At 36.4% G+C, this 21699-nt stretch overlaps 1 protein-coding gene across 5 annotated transcripts in view; it reads right to left on the reverse strand.

Annotated features, from left to right (window-relative positions):
• The window catches only part of LOC132692166 (bifunctional heparan sulfate N-deacetylase/N-sulfotransferase 4), a 411890-nt gene that overhangs the window by 38004 nt on the left and 352187 nt on the right, over window positions 1-21699 (reverse strand). For all 5 annotated transcript variants that reach the window (XM_060654309.3, XM_078445800.2, XM_078445801.2 and 2 more), the window contains one exon: window positions 777-959. In XM_060654309.3, the coding sequence (XP_060510292.2) occupies window positions 777-959 (183 nt within the window). The remainder of the gene's footprint in view (window positions 1-776; window positions 960-21699) is intronic.

Genomic DNA, 21699 nt, shown 5'->3' on the forward strand with positions numbered 1-21699 from the left:
CATTAACGATGATGCTATTTCTCTACCAACTGCTTAGCAGGGGTCTATGTGATCTGCTCTCTGCAGCCAGCTTATTGATTGTGCGGGTCAATATAATGTAATGCATAAAGAACCAAGAAAATGGGAGGTAGCATTTTCCCAGATAACTGCTAAGAAGCAGATACTTTACACTTTCATACAATGAGGCTGAGTGACTCCCATGTGAAGCTGAATTATTTGTAAAAGCGATCCTAAAACTGACGATTTTTTTTTTTTTACCAATAGGTCTGATCCTAGTGAAAGACTAATTAGATGTAAGAGAAATGTGAAAACCTATTAAAGACAGCATTTGTAGAAGCATGAGGTAAAAAGTGTTTTTTCTTTTTCATTTTTATTATGTGTGTTTACACATACATATCGGAGGGTTAGTTATAGGGTCTTAGATTATGATGGCTCTTGGCTTCTGTCTCCCTAGATACTCAGTGCCTAACCATTTTATTGCCAGTTAGTGCTCACACTAAATGAGAGTGCAAATGACTAGCAGCGAGGAGACACCAACAATAAAACAACATCCTCAAAGCAAAAGTTCCGAACCAACCAAACCAACAAGCCAAACAACAGAGAAACAAAAAATACACTTAATGCATAAAACAAAAAAAGTGACTGAAAAGAACGAAACTACTGAATAAAAAAGAAGTTTGTGTTAAATGTCAGTTTTCATATCTCCAACAGAGTTCCAAGTCAAATTAGGCCTTGGTTTCTTTCCTTTCACCGCAGGAGAGAATGTTTCACCTTACCTGCCAGAGAGGGTCTTTTTGCTCAGGAAAGAGCTCAAAGTACTTGTGTGCGAGTTGCACTGGGGGCAGAGTTTGCAGTTTCAGGGTGGTCCAGCTCTGCACGAAGTTGGCCAAGTTCACAAAGGTATATAACCCTAGGCGGTCATTCCCATAATTCGACAAATGGGTCATGAAAATGCTGATCTGAAAGACAAATACAAATGACGGTAAAATAAGCATACTTACGTTCAAAAATGGCATAGAATCTTCAAGAAATTCCAATAACCTTGGAATTTCATGAGAAATACAATGATCATTTTAGGTGGTGTTATGAACTGAATTGTGTTCCTCCCAAATTTATATGTTGAAACCATAATCTCCAAGGGATGGTTCAAAGATTAGGCCTTTAGGAAGGTAATCACAGTTAAACAAGGTCATAAGGGCAGAGCCCTAGTCTGATAGGTCTTGTGCCCTTATAAGAGGAAGAAATAACTGCACTCTCTCTCTAACTCTGTCCTCCCGCCCTCTCTCCTCCTTTCCCCCCTCACTCCACTTCCTTCTCTCCCCCTTTCTCTGTCTTTTCCTCCCTCTGTCTTTCCCTCCATCCTCTTCCTTCTCCCCATCTCCCTAACTCCCTCTGTATACATCCGGAAGGCTGTGTCTATAAACCAGGAAGAGAGTTCTTACCAGAAACTAAATTTGCTGCTACCTCAATGATAGACTTCTAACCTCCAAAGCTGTGAGAAAATAAATGTCTATTATTTAAACCATCCAGTCTGTGGCATCTTGTTATGGCAGCTTGCACAGACTAATACAAGTAGAAAGCCACATATTTGATTTCTACTTTATTTTTTAATTTTTATTAAAAAAATTTTTTTTAATGTTTATTTATTTTTGAGACAGAGGGAGACAGAACATGAGTTGGGGAGGGGCATATAGAGGAGACACAGAATCTGAAACAGGCTCCGGGCTCTGAGCTGTCAGCACAGAGCCTGATGCAGGGCTCGAGCTCCCGGACCATGAGATCATGACCTGAGCCGAAGCCGGATGCTTAACCGACTGAGCCACCCAGGCGCCCCTGATTTCTGTTTTAAAATCACTCTTAAACTCACTTTTAAAATAGAAATTGAAATTGGGGTTTCACTGTTCATTAAAAGTATACTATTAATTTCCATGTCATTTTTCCATATTATAGAATCAACATCATTAAACCCAATAATAGTAACTTCTAGGCCACTAAAGACCCAGAATTAGACTAGTTCTAAAATCAAACAATTGTTCCTGATCTTTACTGGTTTAGATATGTATGTAGATAGAAATGGAAGTAGACTCAAAACTCTAATGAAGACTTTCTACTGCAATAAAGTAATTGTTGGGGAATCTGGGTGGCTCTGTTGGTTGACCATCCCACTCTTGAATTTGGCTGAGGTTATAATCCCCAGGTCGTGGGATGGAGCCCCACATCAGGCTCTATGCTGAGTGTGGAGCCTGCTTAAGATTCTCTCTTTCTGTCCTCAGCACCTCTACCCCACTCATGTTCTCTCTCTCTCTCTCTCTCTCTCTCAAATAAATAAATTAATTAATAAATTAAAAAGGAAACTTAGTGTTTGCATGGAAACTGATTGCTTTTAGCCAAAAAACTCTTATATACTTACCTTTTTGTAATATTTCTTATCTCTATATTAACTCTAAAAACACCATAGCATTTTGGTATTGTATTTTTGTAGATCAAAGATGAGGACAAAGTAAAATCTAGATTGATTGCTCTTGGACACAGCAACAAAAATTTTGAATATGATTACAGATATGATGTACAATCCATCAGGGATTGCAGTTGGAATTTAAAAATATTTAATTTTTTAATTTTTTTAAATGTTTATTTATTTTTGACAGAGGGAGAGAGACAGAGCATGAGCGGGGGAAGAGCAGAGAGAGAGGCAGACACAGAATCCGAAGCAGCCTCCAGGCTGCTGTTCTAGCGGGGCTTGAACTCACAGACTGCAAGATCATGAACTGAGCTGACGTCGGATGCTCAACCAACTGAGCCACCCAGGCGCCCCAAAATATTTATTTTTTTACTGTTTACTTATTTTTGAGAGAGAGAGACAGAACACGAGTGGGGGAGGGCAGAGAGAGAGGGAGACACAGAATCAAAAGTAGGTTCCATGCTCTGAGCCATCAGCACAGAGCACAGTGGGGCTCAAACTCACGAACTGGGAGATCATTACCTGAGCTGAAGTCGGACACCCAACCGACTGAGCCACCCAGGCACCCCTGGAATTTAAAAATATTAAACGAAGGAGAGGGGCACCTGGGTGGCTCAGTCAGTTAAGCCTCCGACTTTGGCTCATGGTCTTGTGGTTTGTGGGTTTGAGCCTGTATTGGGCTCTATGCTGACAGCTCAGAGCCTGAAGCCTGCTTCAGATTCTGTGTCTCCCTCTCTCTGTCCCTCCCCCCACTTGCACTCTGTCTCTCCCTCTCTCTTAAAAAATAAATACATATTTTAAAAAATTAAAAAGAAATAAATGCAGGAGAATTTGTATATTCTTGATCTAAATTGTGGAGATTACTAATGTAAGTCATGAAAAGGGAATTAATAATTTTCTACCATAAATAATATTTGTACTTGCTCCTCAATCTAATATCTGCATATAAGTATTTTAAGAATTCATTTTTATTACTTATTTTTTAGATCTTTAATATTTCAGAGAAATTAACATATAATAATTAAGTACTTTATTAACTTAATTAGAAGAGCAACAGTAATTTAATGTTAGAAATAGTAACATTAAAGCAAATATAACATGTTAAGTGAATCAGAAAAATAATATTCACAGGCAGTATGTAGAAAGCAAGTCAAGTGCTGCATGGCTAATTTTTGTATGGATGCTAACTGATTCTTTTTTTAAGGGTTAATGTTTCTTGGTGTGCTTACTTGGGTTGTTTAAACTATTTTGAAAATAGAAGTGGATTTGCAGTAACCATTCTAATATCATATCTTTGCAACCTGGTTAGAATGTTAGCCATGCAATAGAGTTTATATACAGCAGAATCATCGTGCCTAAGACTTAATATGTCATTGGATAACTATAAATGTCTGAAGAGGATACCTTTTGTGTTAAAAATAATAGGACATTAACTTGTTCCAGAATTAAAAAAACAAACAAGCAAACAATACTCTGGCAAAGTACTGCCAGAGTAAGTTACAAGTTAAAGATATCAGGTTCACTGAATGCCCCTTTTACTTTGGAAAAAAAAACAAAAACAAAAACAAAAACAACAACACAGCATTCCCTTTCTATGTGTTATATTAGAATACTGAAATTAATTCTGTGAGAAAAATCTTATTAAAATTATTAGAGATACTCCTCACCATGGTTGAAGGTGGGGAGGAGAGTGGGAGAGCTTGGTTCATTTCCTTCATATCCCTAAGTTATATAAAATAATACCTAAAAAGTATATGGTGCTTATTACGTGCAAGGCACATATCTAAGCCTTTTACATATCTGAAAAGATTAAATCCTTTAACAGATAATTCTTATGGGGTAAGTACAGTTATTGTCTCTTTTCACAGATGAAGAGACGGGTATATAGTTAAGTAACTTGTCCAAGTCCCACATCTAGTCAATGGCAGAACAGAATTTAAAACCCAGACCATTTGATTCCCAAATCTGATACATGATATACCTGACAGCTTCACTCAAATATTTTAATATATAGTTTCAAATCCATCATTTTTGTTTCCTTTTGCTTTTTTAAAAACAAAAGACAAAAACGTCTGTCTGTACAAAAAGTGGAAAATATATGTATGCAGTATCTTACTAACTTAAAGGTTTTTTTTCTTTTTTTCTTTTAAATTGGAATGCCAGAAGATAAATTATTTTTGGAATCTTATAAGAAAACTTTCAAAACGATGAATTATAGTATTTGAAAGAATATTACTGATGCCTGCAGATTTATCTTTGAAGGCAGTATCACTCCTATCATATTTCCAGTCCATTTTTTCCCTGTGGAGTGTATTCAAAGGTTTTTACTCTAAAGGTCAGAAAAGAGAAAGGTTATTTTAAAGAAGATTCTTCACATAGCTAATTTAGATACAAATTTATATTAAATCCCCCAAATGTTAGTTGGTACAACATTCTTACTTGAGATTCATGTGGAATCATTAGAACAGGCTTGGGGTTATCTATGTCTGTGAGTGATTTTTACACTGGCCAACTTCTCTCTCTTAAAGTTTCCCCTCCCAAATAGGAAGTGTCCTCTTGGCAGAACTTAATTACAGAGTTTCTAGAATATAACATAGTATCAGTCGTTGATGACCATATAATTGCAATGGTTGTCATGTAGAACTTCTTTATAATCACCACAAAATAATATACATTTGATCCCAATAAGTATGCATTTATCTCATGTCACTACTGTAATTAAGAAATAAAACAGTGTAAGTAGTGTGCTTCAGGATAATTATAGTTTCTCAGGACTGAAATTGTTATGAAAAACCAGGCTGCTGGCTGAATGCCTAAAAAAGTATAATAATGTCCTAGAAATATACCACCTGCCCTCTAGCATTATTATTTTAAGATGGAACTTTAAAGCACCTGTAAGTGTCTAAAATCTGACAAAATTTTAAATAAAAATACTACTTGGAGAGTACTGTAAAGATTATTTTTATATCATGGACAAATGTATATTATCATTTTATTAGGGTAGTAACTCAATGCCTTTAAAAGATTTTTTGTCACAGTGTAATTCTAAGTCATTTATTTAGAATTTCCTTAGGAGAAAAAGCCTTGTTTTCCAAATGGAAGTATCAAACTTAATGCGGAGCAAATGCAAAATCTGCCTTTAGTGGGAAGCGACATCTGGAGATGTGTGGTTCTAAGCTGAGGCATGCTTCTGCATTAAAATTTTTTTGTTTTATTTTATTTTTGAGAGAGAGAAAGACACAGAATCTGAAGCAGGTTCCAGGCTCTGAGCTGTCAGCACAGAGCCCAATGCAGGGCTTGAACTAATGAACTGTGAGATCATGACCTGAGACAAAGTTGGATGCTTAACCCACTGAGCCACCTAGGTGCCCCAATGTTTCTTCATTTAAATGTTCCTTTGCTGGGAATAGAAGGGGCAACCTGGCCAGGATGGTTGCAATCACTGTTGTATGGGGCATCATGTTTACCTGCCTTACAGGTTAGAAACAAATTAATGCTGGTATGTGGTCAATTGACTGCACTTTATGAAAAATTCTGCAAGTGCAGCTTAACTGCATATCTGACCTGCTAAACCACCTATTGTGCAGACAGAACATTTTAGATTTAGTATTTCTGGACAAGTGTCTTGTTCAAAAAACAAAACCTATTCAGAGGGTGTAGTGAGAATAAGATAAATTAAGAATAGATGTGGTTTGAAGCATAAATAAGAGAAGTCAAAGAATATGCAGTATGAAATAGCAAATAATTAATTTTTCACAGACTTGCAATATATTGCTACTATTTTTTACATGACCGTATCTGTTCCTCTGCTTATCCTGTCCTTTTATTTATTTATTTTGATTGTTATTTCCTTACTTATATAGTAAGAATGCTCTTGCTCAGTACTCCCTAAGGCATCATCTAGAAAAGGTATGACTGTGCTATACGTTTGCTATGCTGCAGATGTTTATAGATACAACTCACTGTACCTCACAATATTGCTGCTCAGAGATATACATCGATTCAGGCAAGCAGAGTTTCATCCCTCATGTCACAAAGACAAGCAAGGGCATCATGTTCAATGAGTGAGTTTAAGAATAAGATATCAAGTGCTAATGTCTGAGGCCAACTGCAGCAGGCTGTCCAGGGTGCCCCTGAGGTCTGGGTGCCCTGGCTTCTGTCATCAAGCCTGCCTCTCTGTTGCCTTCGACACTTCTACATACATCCCTCCCTCAACTCTCAACATGCTTAACTCCCTTAAAGCCAACATGAAACAAGTCTAATTTCTTCCTTTTATCTGGTGTAAAACAGAACTAAAAAAAAAAACAAAAAACAAAAAACAAAAACAAAAACACTGGAAGGCACTCTCAAAGTCTAACTATTCATTAGAAACATAAAACGGTTTTTCTGAATGCTAGATGCAATATGCAGGCACCAAAATTTGAGAAGATCATTACCTGTGAAATAAATCCATTTAATGATATAACTCTAGTCCAAGAAAAAGGGAGGATTTAAATATAGTAATGTATAAATCTTGATAATAAGGAATTGGAGAAAAATAATTGAACTCTACGCATAATCCTTACATATGGTCAAAGTACTGTCACGGTGACCAATGGAAAAGTATTCTATAAATGTGGGCAAGTGGTTATCCTACTGTTTAGTTGCAAATTATATAATTTATTGTCTGGTATAGCATTTTATTTTGCATCTTATGAAGTCACTAACATCCAAAATAACAGAGAAGAACAAAATAAAAACACAAAGGCCTAATTTTATTCATAAAATGAAGCAACACCCTCTTCTAAATTGAGTTAAAATATTTTCACACTTCCAATACCAGAGTAGCTTCCATTGCTTTTCCTATTTGTATGACAAACAGAATGTCATGTAAATGGTATGGATGGATGCTAATATCCATAGCCAGAATATCAAATATAGTGTCTTCAATTAGAATTTCAAATCCCTTCTTAGAGCATGAATTTTTACATAAAGTGGACACTAAGTATCTACATATTAGTTCTGTATCTTATAGTACCTTTAAAAAGCAAATCATTTACAGAGTAGTCAGATACAAGGTTCATCAGAAAATATACATCATTGTAACAAATACAGAAGGAAACAATAGCTTTGCAGAGCATGATATATATACCTGATTTTAAGTCAGCTTGTCCTGTGCTCACACTACAGCACAGTACTTTTCAAGATAAGCACTCAATATTAGCAGTTAATTTCTACCTTTGCTTCTGTGGCCCTGCCAGTGTGCCCCTTTTCAGGAAGATTCCATTGTGTTTAAAAATATGCCCATTAGCTTGTTAAATTATTGATTAGGCTTTTAGTTCTCATAAAATGTGAAGATAGATAGAATATAGGGTAAGACGTCCCTGATGGCCCATCTGGTGGGTTTTGGCCTTGTACTCATATTTTCCTATAAAAAGAAATTTGTGTCTTTATTTTATTTTGAATATAGGTTGGAAGCACAAAGGAGATAATCCATGTCAGACTATGAGTGTCAGACATTACCAATCTTAATGTCAATATACTTCTAGATTTAAATACACATGATATAACTGTTGTACAATAATTATAGGCTTCCCAAGTAATACCTTTTTAAGTCCTGGGCAACTAATAACTTAAAAATGTTTACATCTATATTCTCAGATACCAAAAGTAAGGAATATTTGCTCAAACCTAATATATTATTCTGCCACTCAATCTAAAAGACCATCACAAGCTTGGAATTCACTATTGAGATATACCAATTCATTTTTTTGAAAAACGTAACATATACTGAATAATTGGTTAATGGTTGATCTTTTTTTAACACACTATTAACTTTGTTAAATCTTTTTATGTTCTCTTTTGTTGTATTTCTTGATTAGGTACTAAAAAACATCCTACTTTAGAAAGAAGGAAATGAGGACCAAAAAGTTCAAGCGATCTTTGTGAGGTTATATGGGGAATCCCAGCAAAGCCAGTGCTCAAAGTTAGGGCTTGTGAATTCAGAATCAGTGCTCTTTCCCACATAAGGTTCTGCCAGAGACTTTGGCAACAAGCTCATCTAATTTCCTTCTGTTTCCTGCTCTCTCTCTTTTTATCATTTTAATTACCTGGTAGATTTTATTTGTAACAATTTTAGGATAAAACTAACATTTCATTGTATACTTTTCCTAGTATTGGCCCAACATAAAATTTCACTTACATATTTTAATATTATTTTTAGAAATGGATGAAATAAAAGTCGATATTTCAATACCTACATCTCTACACAGATGTACATTTCAACTGTTTATTGACTCTGAACATTTTAAGATAATATATACTGAAAAGAGAAATTATTATTTCATTTGGGAAGATTAAGAGGTTTCTTAACGGAAATGTGTCATAGAACTAGAAAGTAAATCCAATCTTCAAATTTTTAAATTTATTTTTGAGAGAGAGAAAGAGAGAGAGAGAGCATAAGTGGGGGAGGGCAGAGAGAGAGGGAGACCCAGAATCCGAAGCAGGCTTCAGGCTCTGAGCTGTCAGCACCGAGCCCTATGCGGGGCTCGAACTCACAAACAGTGAGATCATGACCTGAACTGAAGTCAGATACTTAACCTACTGAGCCACTCAGGCACCCCATCCAATCTTCAAATCTTAAAGGAATGTGTTTGATTTTAGCAAACCTTTCAAGATGTACTCCTCTAGGAATTATTATCAGAAGGAGAAAGAAAAAGAGTAGAAGGAGAAGTAAAAATGGAAGGAAGGAAGAAAGGCAGGCAGGAAGGAAGGCAGGAAGGCAGGATGGAAGAGAGGGAGAGTGGAAAGAAGAAAGAGAAGCTCCAAAATCCAACATGTCTTGCCATCTGTAGGCCAGACAGACGGAAAAAAGTAGGCCACTAAGAGTGATTTAGTTCGTGTCTTTAAATATCAGATTAAACTGTAACTATTGATCCTCCTACTCAGGCTACTTCCCTAAGTAAAGGATGCTCTTTCCATGTGACTTTCAGTGTGGTTTCATGTAAAATGTGCATCCCCACAAACATTTATAATTAATTACTATTCTTTCAGTTGATGTTTTAACATTCCATACCCTTTTCTATTAAAAGGAAGACTTTCTTGGGTGTGTGAAAAAAATTAAAACTTTGTTTTTAATTTGGAGAAGGTTTAATGAAGGAAATAATACCAATCAAACAGTTTAAAAATTAAAAGAGATAGTAATTAAAATATTATCCTGGGGACTTACTGCTGAAGTCAGAAAATATAGAAAGTGATTTTGGGTTGCTGGTCTAATTCACATCGGTTCGGTCTGCACACAGTGGGGTAGCGCAAACATGAATCTAGATCCAGAATGCCTGGATCTAGATCCACTGTCTCTGCCTCATTGTACCAGTTAACATCTCTGAATCTCAGACTTTTCTATTGTTGAGGAAAACAATAACTTAGTTTATAAGTCTATTTGATGCTGGATGAGTTGGGGTATGCTAAAATATTTTTTAAAATTAAAAGCGTTCTATGTAAGTTATCATCGTTATGCATATTCAATTAAAGTAACTTATAGAATAGTTGATATGTCAAATATAATTTTAAATAATTTGATTTATATCTGAGATAATGATATATTTTATAAATAAAATTATTGTTCTTTGTTCTGCTGGAATCAACTGTGTATATACCATGTTTATGATAATTAACGTGATTTCCAGTTAAACCAGAAAATGTTGGATACATGTATGCCAGAATAAAAAGCACTAAGTTTGATACCTAATACATGAAGCTCTTTTGTAGTCTTCATGTTATTTTTTTAATAAATGCAAGTTTTATCCTCCAGAATTACCTCTGACAGCTGCAGTTAAAAATCAATATAGGAGGAGATTGTTAAATGGGATCCTTTGTTTCATTTCAAAAAGTGCAATGAATAGATTTTAGAAATAGACACTACTCAAGGGTAATAGTGTGATGAGCTGATGTTTCTCTACTTTATTCCTATGCACCCCAAGTCAGAGAGCATTTCCAGCCCTCTCCCCATCTCCTTGCCTTCCAGGGCACTCAATGCCTGACATATTATGTATTTGTTTGGCGCTTTCCTCACTTCCATGTTAGAATGCAAGCTCCTTGAGCCCAGCCCCTCTACTGCTGCTGCATCCTCAGTGTTTCATAGGATGCCCGGCACATCCTGGGTGCACAACAAATATTTATTAAATAAAAAAATGAGTCCATGGTAACATAAACTTCTTTTGCTAATAGAAAATGTGGAATAACTTAATTGGCTTCTAATTATTCCCCATATTCTAAAGACGTGAGGGGAAAAACAAAACACTATCCTAAAACCCTGAAAACAGCTGGCATTTAACTGGACACGATGAATTGTTAAATTACATTTTTTTGTGTGTTTTCCATTTCCATTATCAGACTAAATGCAACAGAAGTTCCATTCTGCATCTGATTATTTGCCAGTGTCCCAGTTTTTCAGTCATAATATTTGCTTAGTGAATTATTAACAAATCAGAACTGTTTTGATTCAAGACCGACTAGAGTGTAAACACTGATCTTTCTGAATAAAGAAGTTGGGCAGTGACTTCACCAAAGCAGCAGTAAATAGGGCAGCTGTTCTAACAGAGAACAGAAGGCTCCTGCTATATTTCAGTGAGCAGGGGCTTTATTCTCCATTTTTCTTGTACATTAATACAGGCCTAAGTCATTAAAAGGCAACACATGCTCACATCCGTATCGTCATTGCATATATTTGTTTTGTTTTCCTTTTAGTAGTCAAGTCAGACTGAGGTTTTAGATGTCGCAGTAATTGCCCTTTAGAATACCCTGATTTTGAGACGAGATTCGCCATTGTTACACAGAGAGAAAAACAACCAAAACGGCTTCCCATCCAAGTGACTTAGCATTACTCTCTTTTCAAGAGATCAAATCTCCTTTCCAAACATGTTGCAGTGATGCCACATAAAAGTCACTGAAGTGCAAAATCATAACCCCAGGAATAATCATGGGCATGCCAATGGGTAGGTAAAACATGTCCATTAGTCATCAGTATAAGCTGCACTAATAGCCTCAGAGTTCGACAGTTTTCAGTGAAAAAAGAAAAAAAAAGTCATCTCCATTTATTCAAACAATCAACCAACTGACAAATATTTATTAAATGCCTACTAAGTGCCTGTCAGTCTATTAGGAGGTAGAGATATAATCATGAATAAATTATGCATAATTTTACCTAAAGGTATTTAGGGTAAAATGGGGGATATAGAAAAGAAAATAGCAGATTATGATATAATGTGATCTGGAAATTCTGTGATCTATATATCACACGGATGCAGGGGGTTGGGAACTGATCTAAGACTTGTGGAAGTCTTCCTGAAAAAAGAGACCTTGGAGCTGAGATCTGAAGGATGACAAGTTATAGACACTTCAGGTGAGAAAATAGGTTGGAGTAGTGGTGGGTGACATGGAGCTGAGGTCATGGGGCTCAGATGGAAGGAACTGTGTATGTGAAAGGTGTTTGATGAGAAGGCGCATTGAGGCATAGTCAGATATGCATTTTAGGAACTATCCTGACTGCTTATGAAAAAGGATTTAAATTAGGGATTATGAGGCTTTTATAGGTATATGATTACATAATGATGGCTATGGGAAAGGAGATAAAATAGATTCAAACAATTTTAAGATGATGAAACCCAAGGAATGATATCAGCCACATGGCTGAATAAGAGGTCCCTCATTCTTGTCCTCTGCCCCAACAACAATTTGGCATATACCCATGGACAAAGTCATGTTGAAGGAGCTGTAGGATCCAGCATCATATGTCAAGGAACATGGAAGGAGGCTCTCCCAGTTATGCATTGGATAATAGAAATACAGACCTTCGTCCCAGCTGTGGGCCCTGTAGTGCCCTGTAAACTGGCTTCATCCCTTCATCCCTTCCTGGATGAGGTCCAGGATCCCTTGGAGCACACTCTTGTAGACAATCACCTATAGACAAGAGAGCCTTGGGGAAATACCAGGCTCCTGGTGGAGAGGTTCTAGCACCTCACAATTAGAGCAAAAAAAAAAAAAAAAAAAAAAAAAAATACAAGTTTGGATGAGTTGGAGAGGCTAAGGGAAATAGTTTTATTTTACCCACATCATCTGTCCCCCCAAATGGCACAGTTCAGAGCCAAAAGAGATTTTCTCTGCCCAGGATTTCTCCTGAGGGGGAATGTGAGATGGTGTGAGCCAGCACCAGGCTTCCACAGCGGTACAGAATGCTGCCAAAGAGGCCCATTTCCCTCACACCTTATCCAGAGTACTGAGTTGTGAGCTGCATGACTGTAAGGTGGGAAAAGGTTGGAAGAGTGGCAAATAAGACTCTTGGAGCGCATTAAAGGGACATGGATCCTACTAAACGCTTCTCAGACTCCATCAAGGAGCCTATCCAGAAGCCTTCGAGCACACCTGACCACAGATCCTCTCAGATAGCTACCCCAGTGCTCTGCACCCTTCGCTCATACACTCTTCCACTCTGTGGCTGGCTCTCAGTGTATGCTCCCAAGGGTAGCAAGAGCAAGCATTAAAAGATAGCTAGTAGGCATGTGCAGAAAACTGGCCAGAATCTGTAGGCCACAGAGAAACCACAAATGTGAGCTTTAGCTCCACCCTTGGGAAAACAAAAGGAAGGCTGTCACCCTAGCCTGGTGTGTTGCAGGATCAAGAGAAGGCATACAAGTTTAAGAATTCAGCCAAAGGGAGAGCAAGAAGCCTGAAGTAAGTGTGTTCATAGAAACACTGGGGGGTGGGGGTGGGGGGTGGGGGTGGAAGCCTCAGAATCCCTACCAGTACTGAAAGAAGGCATTCTCTCCCAAAGTCAATTAGTAAAGACTGCAAGATGTGGTTACCACTTCAAATGCATCCACGGAGATGCAAGACTTCAAGGAACATAAAATCAGTCAATCAATCAATCAAGGAAACATGACACCACCAAAGGATTATAATAATCCTCCGGTAGCTGCCCTTGAAACATGAATATTGTGAAATATTATTATCCACAAGAAAGAAGGAAATCCTAACATTTGCAACAATATGGATGGACTTTGTGGGCATTCTGCTAAGTGAAATAAGTCAGACAAATACTGTATGTTATTATATATATGGGTAATATAATTTTTTTTAATGTTTTATTTTATTTTTGAGAGGGAGAGAGAGACAGAATACGAGCAAGGGAGGGGCAGAGAGAGAGGGAGACACAAAATGTGAAGCAGGCTCCAGGCTCCGAGCTGTCAGCACAGAACCTGATGTGGGGCTCGAACCCACGAACCGTGAGATCATGACCTGAGCCGACTGAGCCACCCAGGTGTCCCATATATGTATAATCTAAAAAAGTCAAAATCATAATAACAGAGAGTAGAATGGTGGGTACCAAGGGCTGGAAGTTGGGGGAAATGGGGAGGTGTTGGTCAAAGGATACAAATTTCCACTTATAAGAGAAGTAAGTTCTGGGATCTAATGTATAGCATGGTGATATAGATAACAATCTTGTATTATATATTTGCAAGTTGCTAAAAGAGAAAATCCTAATTGTTCTCCCCATAAAAGAAGAAATGGTAATTATGTGAGGTGATGGAGTTATTAGCTAACCCTACTGTGGTAATCATCTTGTGAAGTATGTGTATCAAATCATCACGTTGTACATCTTAAACTCAAACAATATTATATATTAATTAGAGCTCAATAAAGATGGGGAAAAGGTAATAAATCTCTAATGACCTATGTCTCATTGCATGTGAGGGGTGAAAAAAAGAATGGATCAAATATTTTATTCTGTTCTGGCTTAGATAACTGGATGGATACTGAAGTAATTTTAACAACATAGAAATAATGAAGGAATGATAAAGCAATATATTAAGAGAAATAAAAACTTTAAAAGGGTGGCTATAGAGAACCAGACAGAAAGTTAAAAAGGGAAGCATAGACGCTTGCTGTGGCTGCTCTGAGAGTCTTAGTAAGCCCACAGAAATTTACAGAGACTTCAATCTGTATGATTTTCTTCAGCATTGCACCAGTTAGAGGCCAGCTGTACATTTGCAGGCAGAAAACAGTTGAATTCTTGTAGAAATTGGGGATTTGCTAAATTAATGAAATGGAAGAAAAGTAGGACAAGGGATTTCTTAGTAATGCTTGGAAGATAGAGACAGAAATTAGCCCCCATGTGCTTTCTGAAATTAGTAACATTTTCAATCTTTTAATGATATTTTTATATTTTAAATAACTCATTTTATGGCTACAAGTTAGCCACATTAAAAAAATACTTTTACAGGGTAGGATCCCTGAAATGGCAGGAAAATGAGCTCCTAGGCTAGAATTCAAGTTAAAACTGTGTAGAAGGATTTTAAGCTTTCTTCTAGGTCTAGCTAGGCTTTCCATAGCAGGACTCATAAATTTCTCGTGAGTCAAGATGACACCAGAGAAAACATCTTGGCTTTAGTTATTTTGCACTTAATTACAAAGAGGAATTTCCTTGAGGTAAGGGATTCCAAAGAGCAGGAACCTTTAGGATGTGTGGCTTCAGTGCAAGTTGAAAGAGTTGGTGAAAGAGGTTGAATAGAGCTTGGACCTCCCACACCCATCTTCTGTGCTATTGGATGTAGGTGCCAACCATCACTGCTGTGACTCCAAATGAACATACAAGGGCTCCTGAGAGGGGTAGCATTTGAATGCCTGCCATGTTGAGACCATCCTTGATGAACGGGTATTATTTAAAAATGGTCTTGGATATGTTTTCACTCTTATGTGGATCCTGAGAAACTTAACAGAAGACCATGGGGGAGGGGAAGGAAAAAAAAACAACAAAAAGGTTAGAGAGGGAGGGAGCCAAAACATAAGAGACTCTTAAAAACTGAGAACAAACTGAGGGTTGATGGGGGGTGGGAGGGGGGGAGGGTGGGTGATGGGTATCCAGGAGGGCACCTGTGGGAATGAGCACTGGGTGTTGTATGGAAACCAATTTGACAATAAATTTCATATTTTAAAAAATGGTCTTAGATTGGTTAAAAATGCATATTGTAAACTCCAGAGCCATCACTAAAATTTTTTTAGGAAGTATAATTGATATGCTAAAAGGTGAAGTGAAGTGGAGTCATCTAAAGTGCTCAGTTAAGGGGCACCTGGGTGGCTCAGTCGGTTAAGTGTCCCATTCTTGATTTCAGCTCAGGTTGTGATCTCACCGTTTGAGTTTCAGCTTTGCATCAGGCTCTATGCTGATGGCGTGGAGCCTGCTTGGGATTCTGTCTCCCTCTCTCTCTGCCCCTCCCCTGCTTGCTCTCTAACTCTCTTTCAAACTAAATAAAAATAAGTTTAGAAAAAGTGCTCAGTTAAAATTAGTAACGACATAAACAGAAAAGGGAGCAAAGAGAAAATGCAACATATATAAAAGTTAAAACATAGTAGATATTAATCCAACTATACCAAAATCCCATTAATTTTAAATGGTCTAAGTACATCAGTTAAATATATAGAGATTGTCAGAATTGATTTAAAAAAAACATGCAACTGTGTGTTGCCTACAAAAAATTCACTTTATGTATAAAGACTCAATTAGGTTAAAGGAAAAATATGGAGAAAGATATACCACGCTAACAAAAAGCAAATGAAATCAGAATACCTAAATTAACTTCAGAAAGGCAGGCTTCAGAATAAGAAAGATTATCATGGGTAAATAGTATATACACCGCCAAAAGCAGACACCAGACTTTGCACACTCACACATATACTCATGTACATACACATACATGCATGTACACTCATACACTCACACACATTCACTTGCACATCCATTCATAACACATGTGTGCACATACACACCAACTCCAAGATACTGGGCAGAGAAGCCAACATAGCACTGGAGGAAGAAAAGAATTTTGATTTGGGTTTAAAATCACAACGTTTAACTTAAAATATCTATAATATTCTTATAACTGAACGTGGCTATAGAGCTATGGATTCTGGCCAAGATATTCTTATGGAACCCTCTACCTTGCAGGAAGCAGAGTTCACTGTAGCACAGGTGAGTGTTCTCATAAATTTATATATTCAAATGTTTCCCAAGAATAGTTCTCTAATGGATCTAATGTACATTTTAAAAATATTTTATCTAAATACTTTAACAGAGGAAATGATTGTTACACTTGTTTTAAAATAGGTTAAATCAATATCACTTGTATTATTGACTTGAATTAGCTTATAGAGATATTTTTTCCTCATATGAAAGTATGAAAGTATTATTGACTTGAATTAGCTTATAGAGATATTTTTTCCTCATATGAAAGTATGTGTGGGTTTGTTGTGTTGTGCTTTTTGTTTTTGTTTTTGTTTTTTTTGCCTTCATTTCCTTTTAGTAAAGAAGTCATATAAAGGATATGAATGGTTCTCCAGCTTATGCTAACCAAAGAATATTAAAATAAATCCTCTATTGAAACATCACAATTGACAAATAATATAAAAGTACATATTTTAAAATAGAGGTGCTGAAATTTTGATTAAAGTGAGCCAAGTGGCTAAAATGGGTTTGGTTGGGGGGCCAACACTAATGTGTGATAGTAACTTTACAGTAGTTTTGCAATGTATGTATACAATCTAAGAAAATAAAATTGTATCTCTCCACTTCACCTTTCCCCCCCCTTCTCTCTTTTTCCTCTTTTGTATTCCCAGTTGTATAGAGATTTAACTATGGGTTTTGCTGGCCTCAGTACTTTTGTTATACTAGCAAAATGTTCTACAGTTTCCAAATTGTCAAAATCTGATCTGAATGTCAGCAGGCTATATTTTAACACACATGAATAGCATTGTGAACAAAAATATTCCTGTCAGGTGTCCATTTCCCAGTACCAAAAACAGCTCCATCCTTGGTTATCTGTCACAGCAGTTCTTTGAGATTTGAGTGTTTAACACATGTCATATCCTGACAATCTACCATTATAGATTATAGTCTGCTATTATAGACAAAAATGTATAGTCCATTCAATACTGTTGGTTCTCCTAGAACATTTGGATCTGGTAGCTCAACAAACAGCTGCAGTAACACAAAAGGATTGCTGGAAGAGATTTGGGGTTGACAGAGCACTAATTTTAATAATGACAAATTGTCTCAGATTTCAACATTTTTCATATTCATGACCCTTCTGCTCCTGAAACAAAGCAATTTATGTCCCTGAAAATTGTCCCTGTGCTTTAATTTGATACCCTTATAGACATCATGTGTTTTTATTTCAGTACATCTGACATGAGTTGAATGAAGAGAAACATATGTTAGAAAGGTCAAATTTACATTTAAGAGAACAGGGAGTGATGGTGTTAGTACTGACTCCGTGAGTTCACACTCTGTTCTCTACTCTCCAATAGATGGTCATGGTATTTTTCAAAAGATTTCATATAAATCCTTGCTAATACACTTACATTTAAAAAAGGGGGGGGGGGTACCTGGGTGGCTCAGTCGGTTAGGCATCTGACTTCAGCTTGGGTCATGATCTCACGGTCCATGAGTTGGAGCTCCATGTCCGGCTCTGTGCTGACAGCTCAGAGCTTTGAGCCTGCTTCAGATTTTGTGTCTCCCTCTCTCTGCCCCTCCCCTGCTCCCATCTCTGTCTCTCTGTCTCTCTCTCTCTCTCTCTCAAAAGTAAATATTAAAAAAATGGTGAACAATATACTTCCCAAACAAAACATGTCTGCTAGTTGAATTGAAGTCATTCACTGACATTTTTTTCAGGCTTTGAAGAAGAGAAAGTACTTAATAAGTGGCTATATACATGGCTCAGATCACAGTGTCAAAAAATATATACTTCCATAGCTCACTCATTTTGAAGCATGGTTTCATTAACTAGTTGTTTGTATTTTTAAATTTATCATTCATCAAATCACATACATTTACATTAATTAATGAAACTAATAGCAATTCTACTGAGAGTGAGATTAAAGTTCTACAAATACTTTGAAAAGATAAAATGCAGTACAATTTTTTGTTTTTGGCTATACAAATTTATAAATGAAGAGCATAAAGGTACAATTTTGAACTATGTTAGTGCTTGAAGAATTTGAAGAGTTGCTTTCTTTTAAATATTTTAAGCCTCCATTTATTGATTAAAACAGACTTCACACACTCACATATACATCTCTAAATTTCAGTAATGGGATCCATGTGACTCTCTAGCAAATGTATAAAATTATTACAAATAAAATAAAATCATTATTGAGATTTCTAAAAATATTTTTAAACATACATATTAAAATTTAGAAATTCATAAAGGTAGAAGTGAAAGATTGCTTGATCAATATATGGTAGCTTAAAATATTTAAATTAAAGGAAAGGCAACTTTTCAAATTCTGCATTTACTTATGCAATTTGAAAACTGTGCTCATAATAAAATTATTATTATATATAATATTTATGTTTCCATGAGATTGTTGTTTAATAGGGAAATATCAGATGTAAAAAGAGAATATTGGGAAGTTATGGCATTTTTCCTAGTTTTATTGAGTTATATTTACTTGAGATCATTGACTATTATTATGTGGAAACAAAATATAATCCAATAAAAATGTCAACAGAGAAAGTAAGATAAAACTTATGAAAGCAAGCAATGCTAGCTTATTTATTGTAGGGTTATTGGATGAACACAATAGATAGCATTTGCTTTGAGAACAGAGAGAAGTCTTCTGTGTGATGGCATGGGTGTGGTCTAGGAAGAGTTCATGAAATAAGAGCAACTTCAATTAGCCTTTGAATATAAATAAATTTTAACTACCTCAAGAAGAAAGTGCTTGGTATTGTTCTACTCTAGGTAGAAAGGAAAGCATGAAAACAAGACACATAAGGTACTTTGGGGAAGAACAAATTTTCTGATTGTGTCCCCTTAAAATTCGTATGTCGAAACCCTAATCCTCAATACCTCAGAATGTGACTGTATTTGGAGATAGAACTTTTAAAGAAGTGACTAAGTTAAAATGAGGCCCTCAGGGTGAGCCCTAGTCCATTTTTAACTGGTGTCATTAAAGAAAAGTAAAGTGATATCAAGGATGTGTGAGCACGGAGGAAAGCCCACGTGAGGAGACAGTGAGACTGCAGCCATCTGCAAGCCTTAGAAGTTTCAGAAGAAACCAAACCTTTCGACACCTTCTAGAACTGTGAGAAAATAAATTTCTGTTGTTTAAGCCACCTAGTCTGTGGTATTTCATTGTGTTAGCCTTAGCGAACTAATGCATTGAGCATGCCGTTTTAGCAAGAGTAGAGGGCTTATGTAAAGAAGCAATGGGATTCATTTTAGGAAAGCTTGAGGACAAATGGAAGAAATCACTGGATCAATCAGTGTTGAGAAAGATATTTATGGGGTGAGAGGTGAAGCAATGGGTGCCATCTGAGGCTGGGGTTTGTTTCACTGTTTTATTGCAGTAAGGAATTCTTTAGATGAATGCAGAAAACACTTTCTGGGAGATGTTTGCCTTATTCCTGCAAATTATTGTCCACTTTGTGTGAAGATTTTACATTGCCAATTCCTGGTGAAGAGAAGTAAATAGTTGTGACAAAAGCAATCAGGTTTTGAACTTGAAATAATGGAATAGGTTGCACTCTATCAAGTATTATCTAATTTGTGAAGTACTAAACTATAAACCTCTTAATTTTTTGTGCTTACAGTTTATGGTTTTGCTCATTACCATATAGATTTTGGTAGAACTAATCACTTTTGATCTGAAAATTAATTTCTCTTAGATACCATCTGCTTCCTCATTCATTAAGAAAATGAGAAACACATGATGAAGAAATGAGTGATGGAGAGATCCAGCAGCTACATGGGGTTGGGTTTTCTTCATTTCCTTATCTCCTAGCCTGCTTGTTGGCAAATAACAAACTGAAGTTTTGAGTATCTATAGGTGAGTATCAAGGGCTTACATTTATGACCCCCTTGCAAACAAAAGAACTCACTAGAGAACTGAAAAAAAAAAAACACAAAAGATAAGAAACACTTATGCTTTTTTGTGGCTATGTGAAATTATCTATCAGATAGGACTATGTAGATTCTTTTTAGGAAAGGGTGCAGAATAGCAATGAATCCATTGTGAATTACATTTGGAAAACAACTGCTCAGCAACAAAAGAGATGATTTTAAAACTAGGTATTTCTGGATGTGCTGAAGCTTTGTTCTCAAAGAATCTGAATTCAGAATCGTTTCCTATATGAGAAGCTAGGTTATTTGTGAGGAAAGGCTTTTTTAAAATATCCGGATTTAGCTTGGGATATTCCTAAGGAGCAATAGCAAAATCTTTTTGTTTGTTTACCATAAAAATCGGTTTACTTCTTCAAACGTTAAATGACATTTTCAATATACAGAAAGAAACTAGATAAATAGAAATTAGCAACTATTGTGACAATTTAATCTGGATTGTTGTAAGAATCATGCAGGAGAAGACTACCAACCTGAACAAGAGTTCAATGCCTAAGTGAGTACTATTTAAAGAGACATCTGCCGGGATATACGTCCACAAGACAGTGCTGAGTTATAGGTTAACAAGGATAAGTTGACATTCAGCTGCAGGTACACAGAAGAGGGTTTGTGATTAAAACCTATAAGCATTGACTGTCTGTTGGCACAAAAGCAAACAGGCATGGATCTGCTTAATAATTATTCTATGAAATCCCAAACTCTCTAGCTTAAAGTAATTTGGTATTTAAGATCCTTCAAATATTAGATAATACATCTGCTCACTGGGAGTGCATTTAATCCATTTATTAAAATAATGAGTTTGTTTTCCCCATGCAACTTGACTTTTTCACTTTTTGGACTATACAAGTGGACAATGGACACTGATAACCTACCCAGGGATTTTCCACTTGCTGTCATTAGGCAATCTCAAGTCTTCTCTACTACCTCCCTCATGGTAAAAGGGACGTAGATCTTCTCATGTAATTGGTTGTCTGGGTCCTAGTAAACCTTTTTGTTCTGTATATTGATACCCCTGTTCTCTCCTTGTTCCTTGCATCTTAGAAAGTAACTACACTTTACTACAAGTGAGGGAAATTCCAGGGAGAAATAACATACCTGAGAAGTATACTCATTTCAGTCTCAAGCTGTTCATTCAGTAGGGATCAAGCTAACAAGCATTTATTGGCCTAGTCACTGATTCAGAGGATAGCTGAAGTTTATTGAAGATGTCTAATCTCTAGCACTCACAAAGCACCTACACTCTAGTCTTCACAACTGGATTATAGCACTTTAGCAGAAAAAGAAGCTAAATAAAACTCAAAGAGA

The sequence above is a fragment of the Panthera onca genome, chromosome B1 (genome assembly GCF_046562875.1).
Source record: "Panthera onca isolate mPanOnc1 chromosome B1, mPanOnc1 haplotype 2, whole genome shotgun sequence".
Lineage (NCBI taxonomy): Eukaryota > Metazoa > Chordata > Mammalia > Carnivora > Felidae > Panthera > Panthera onca.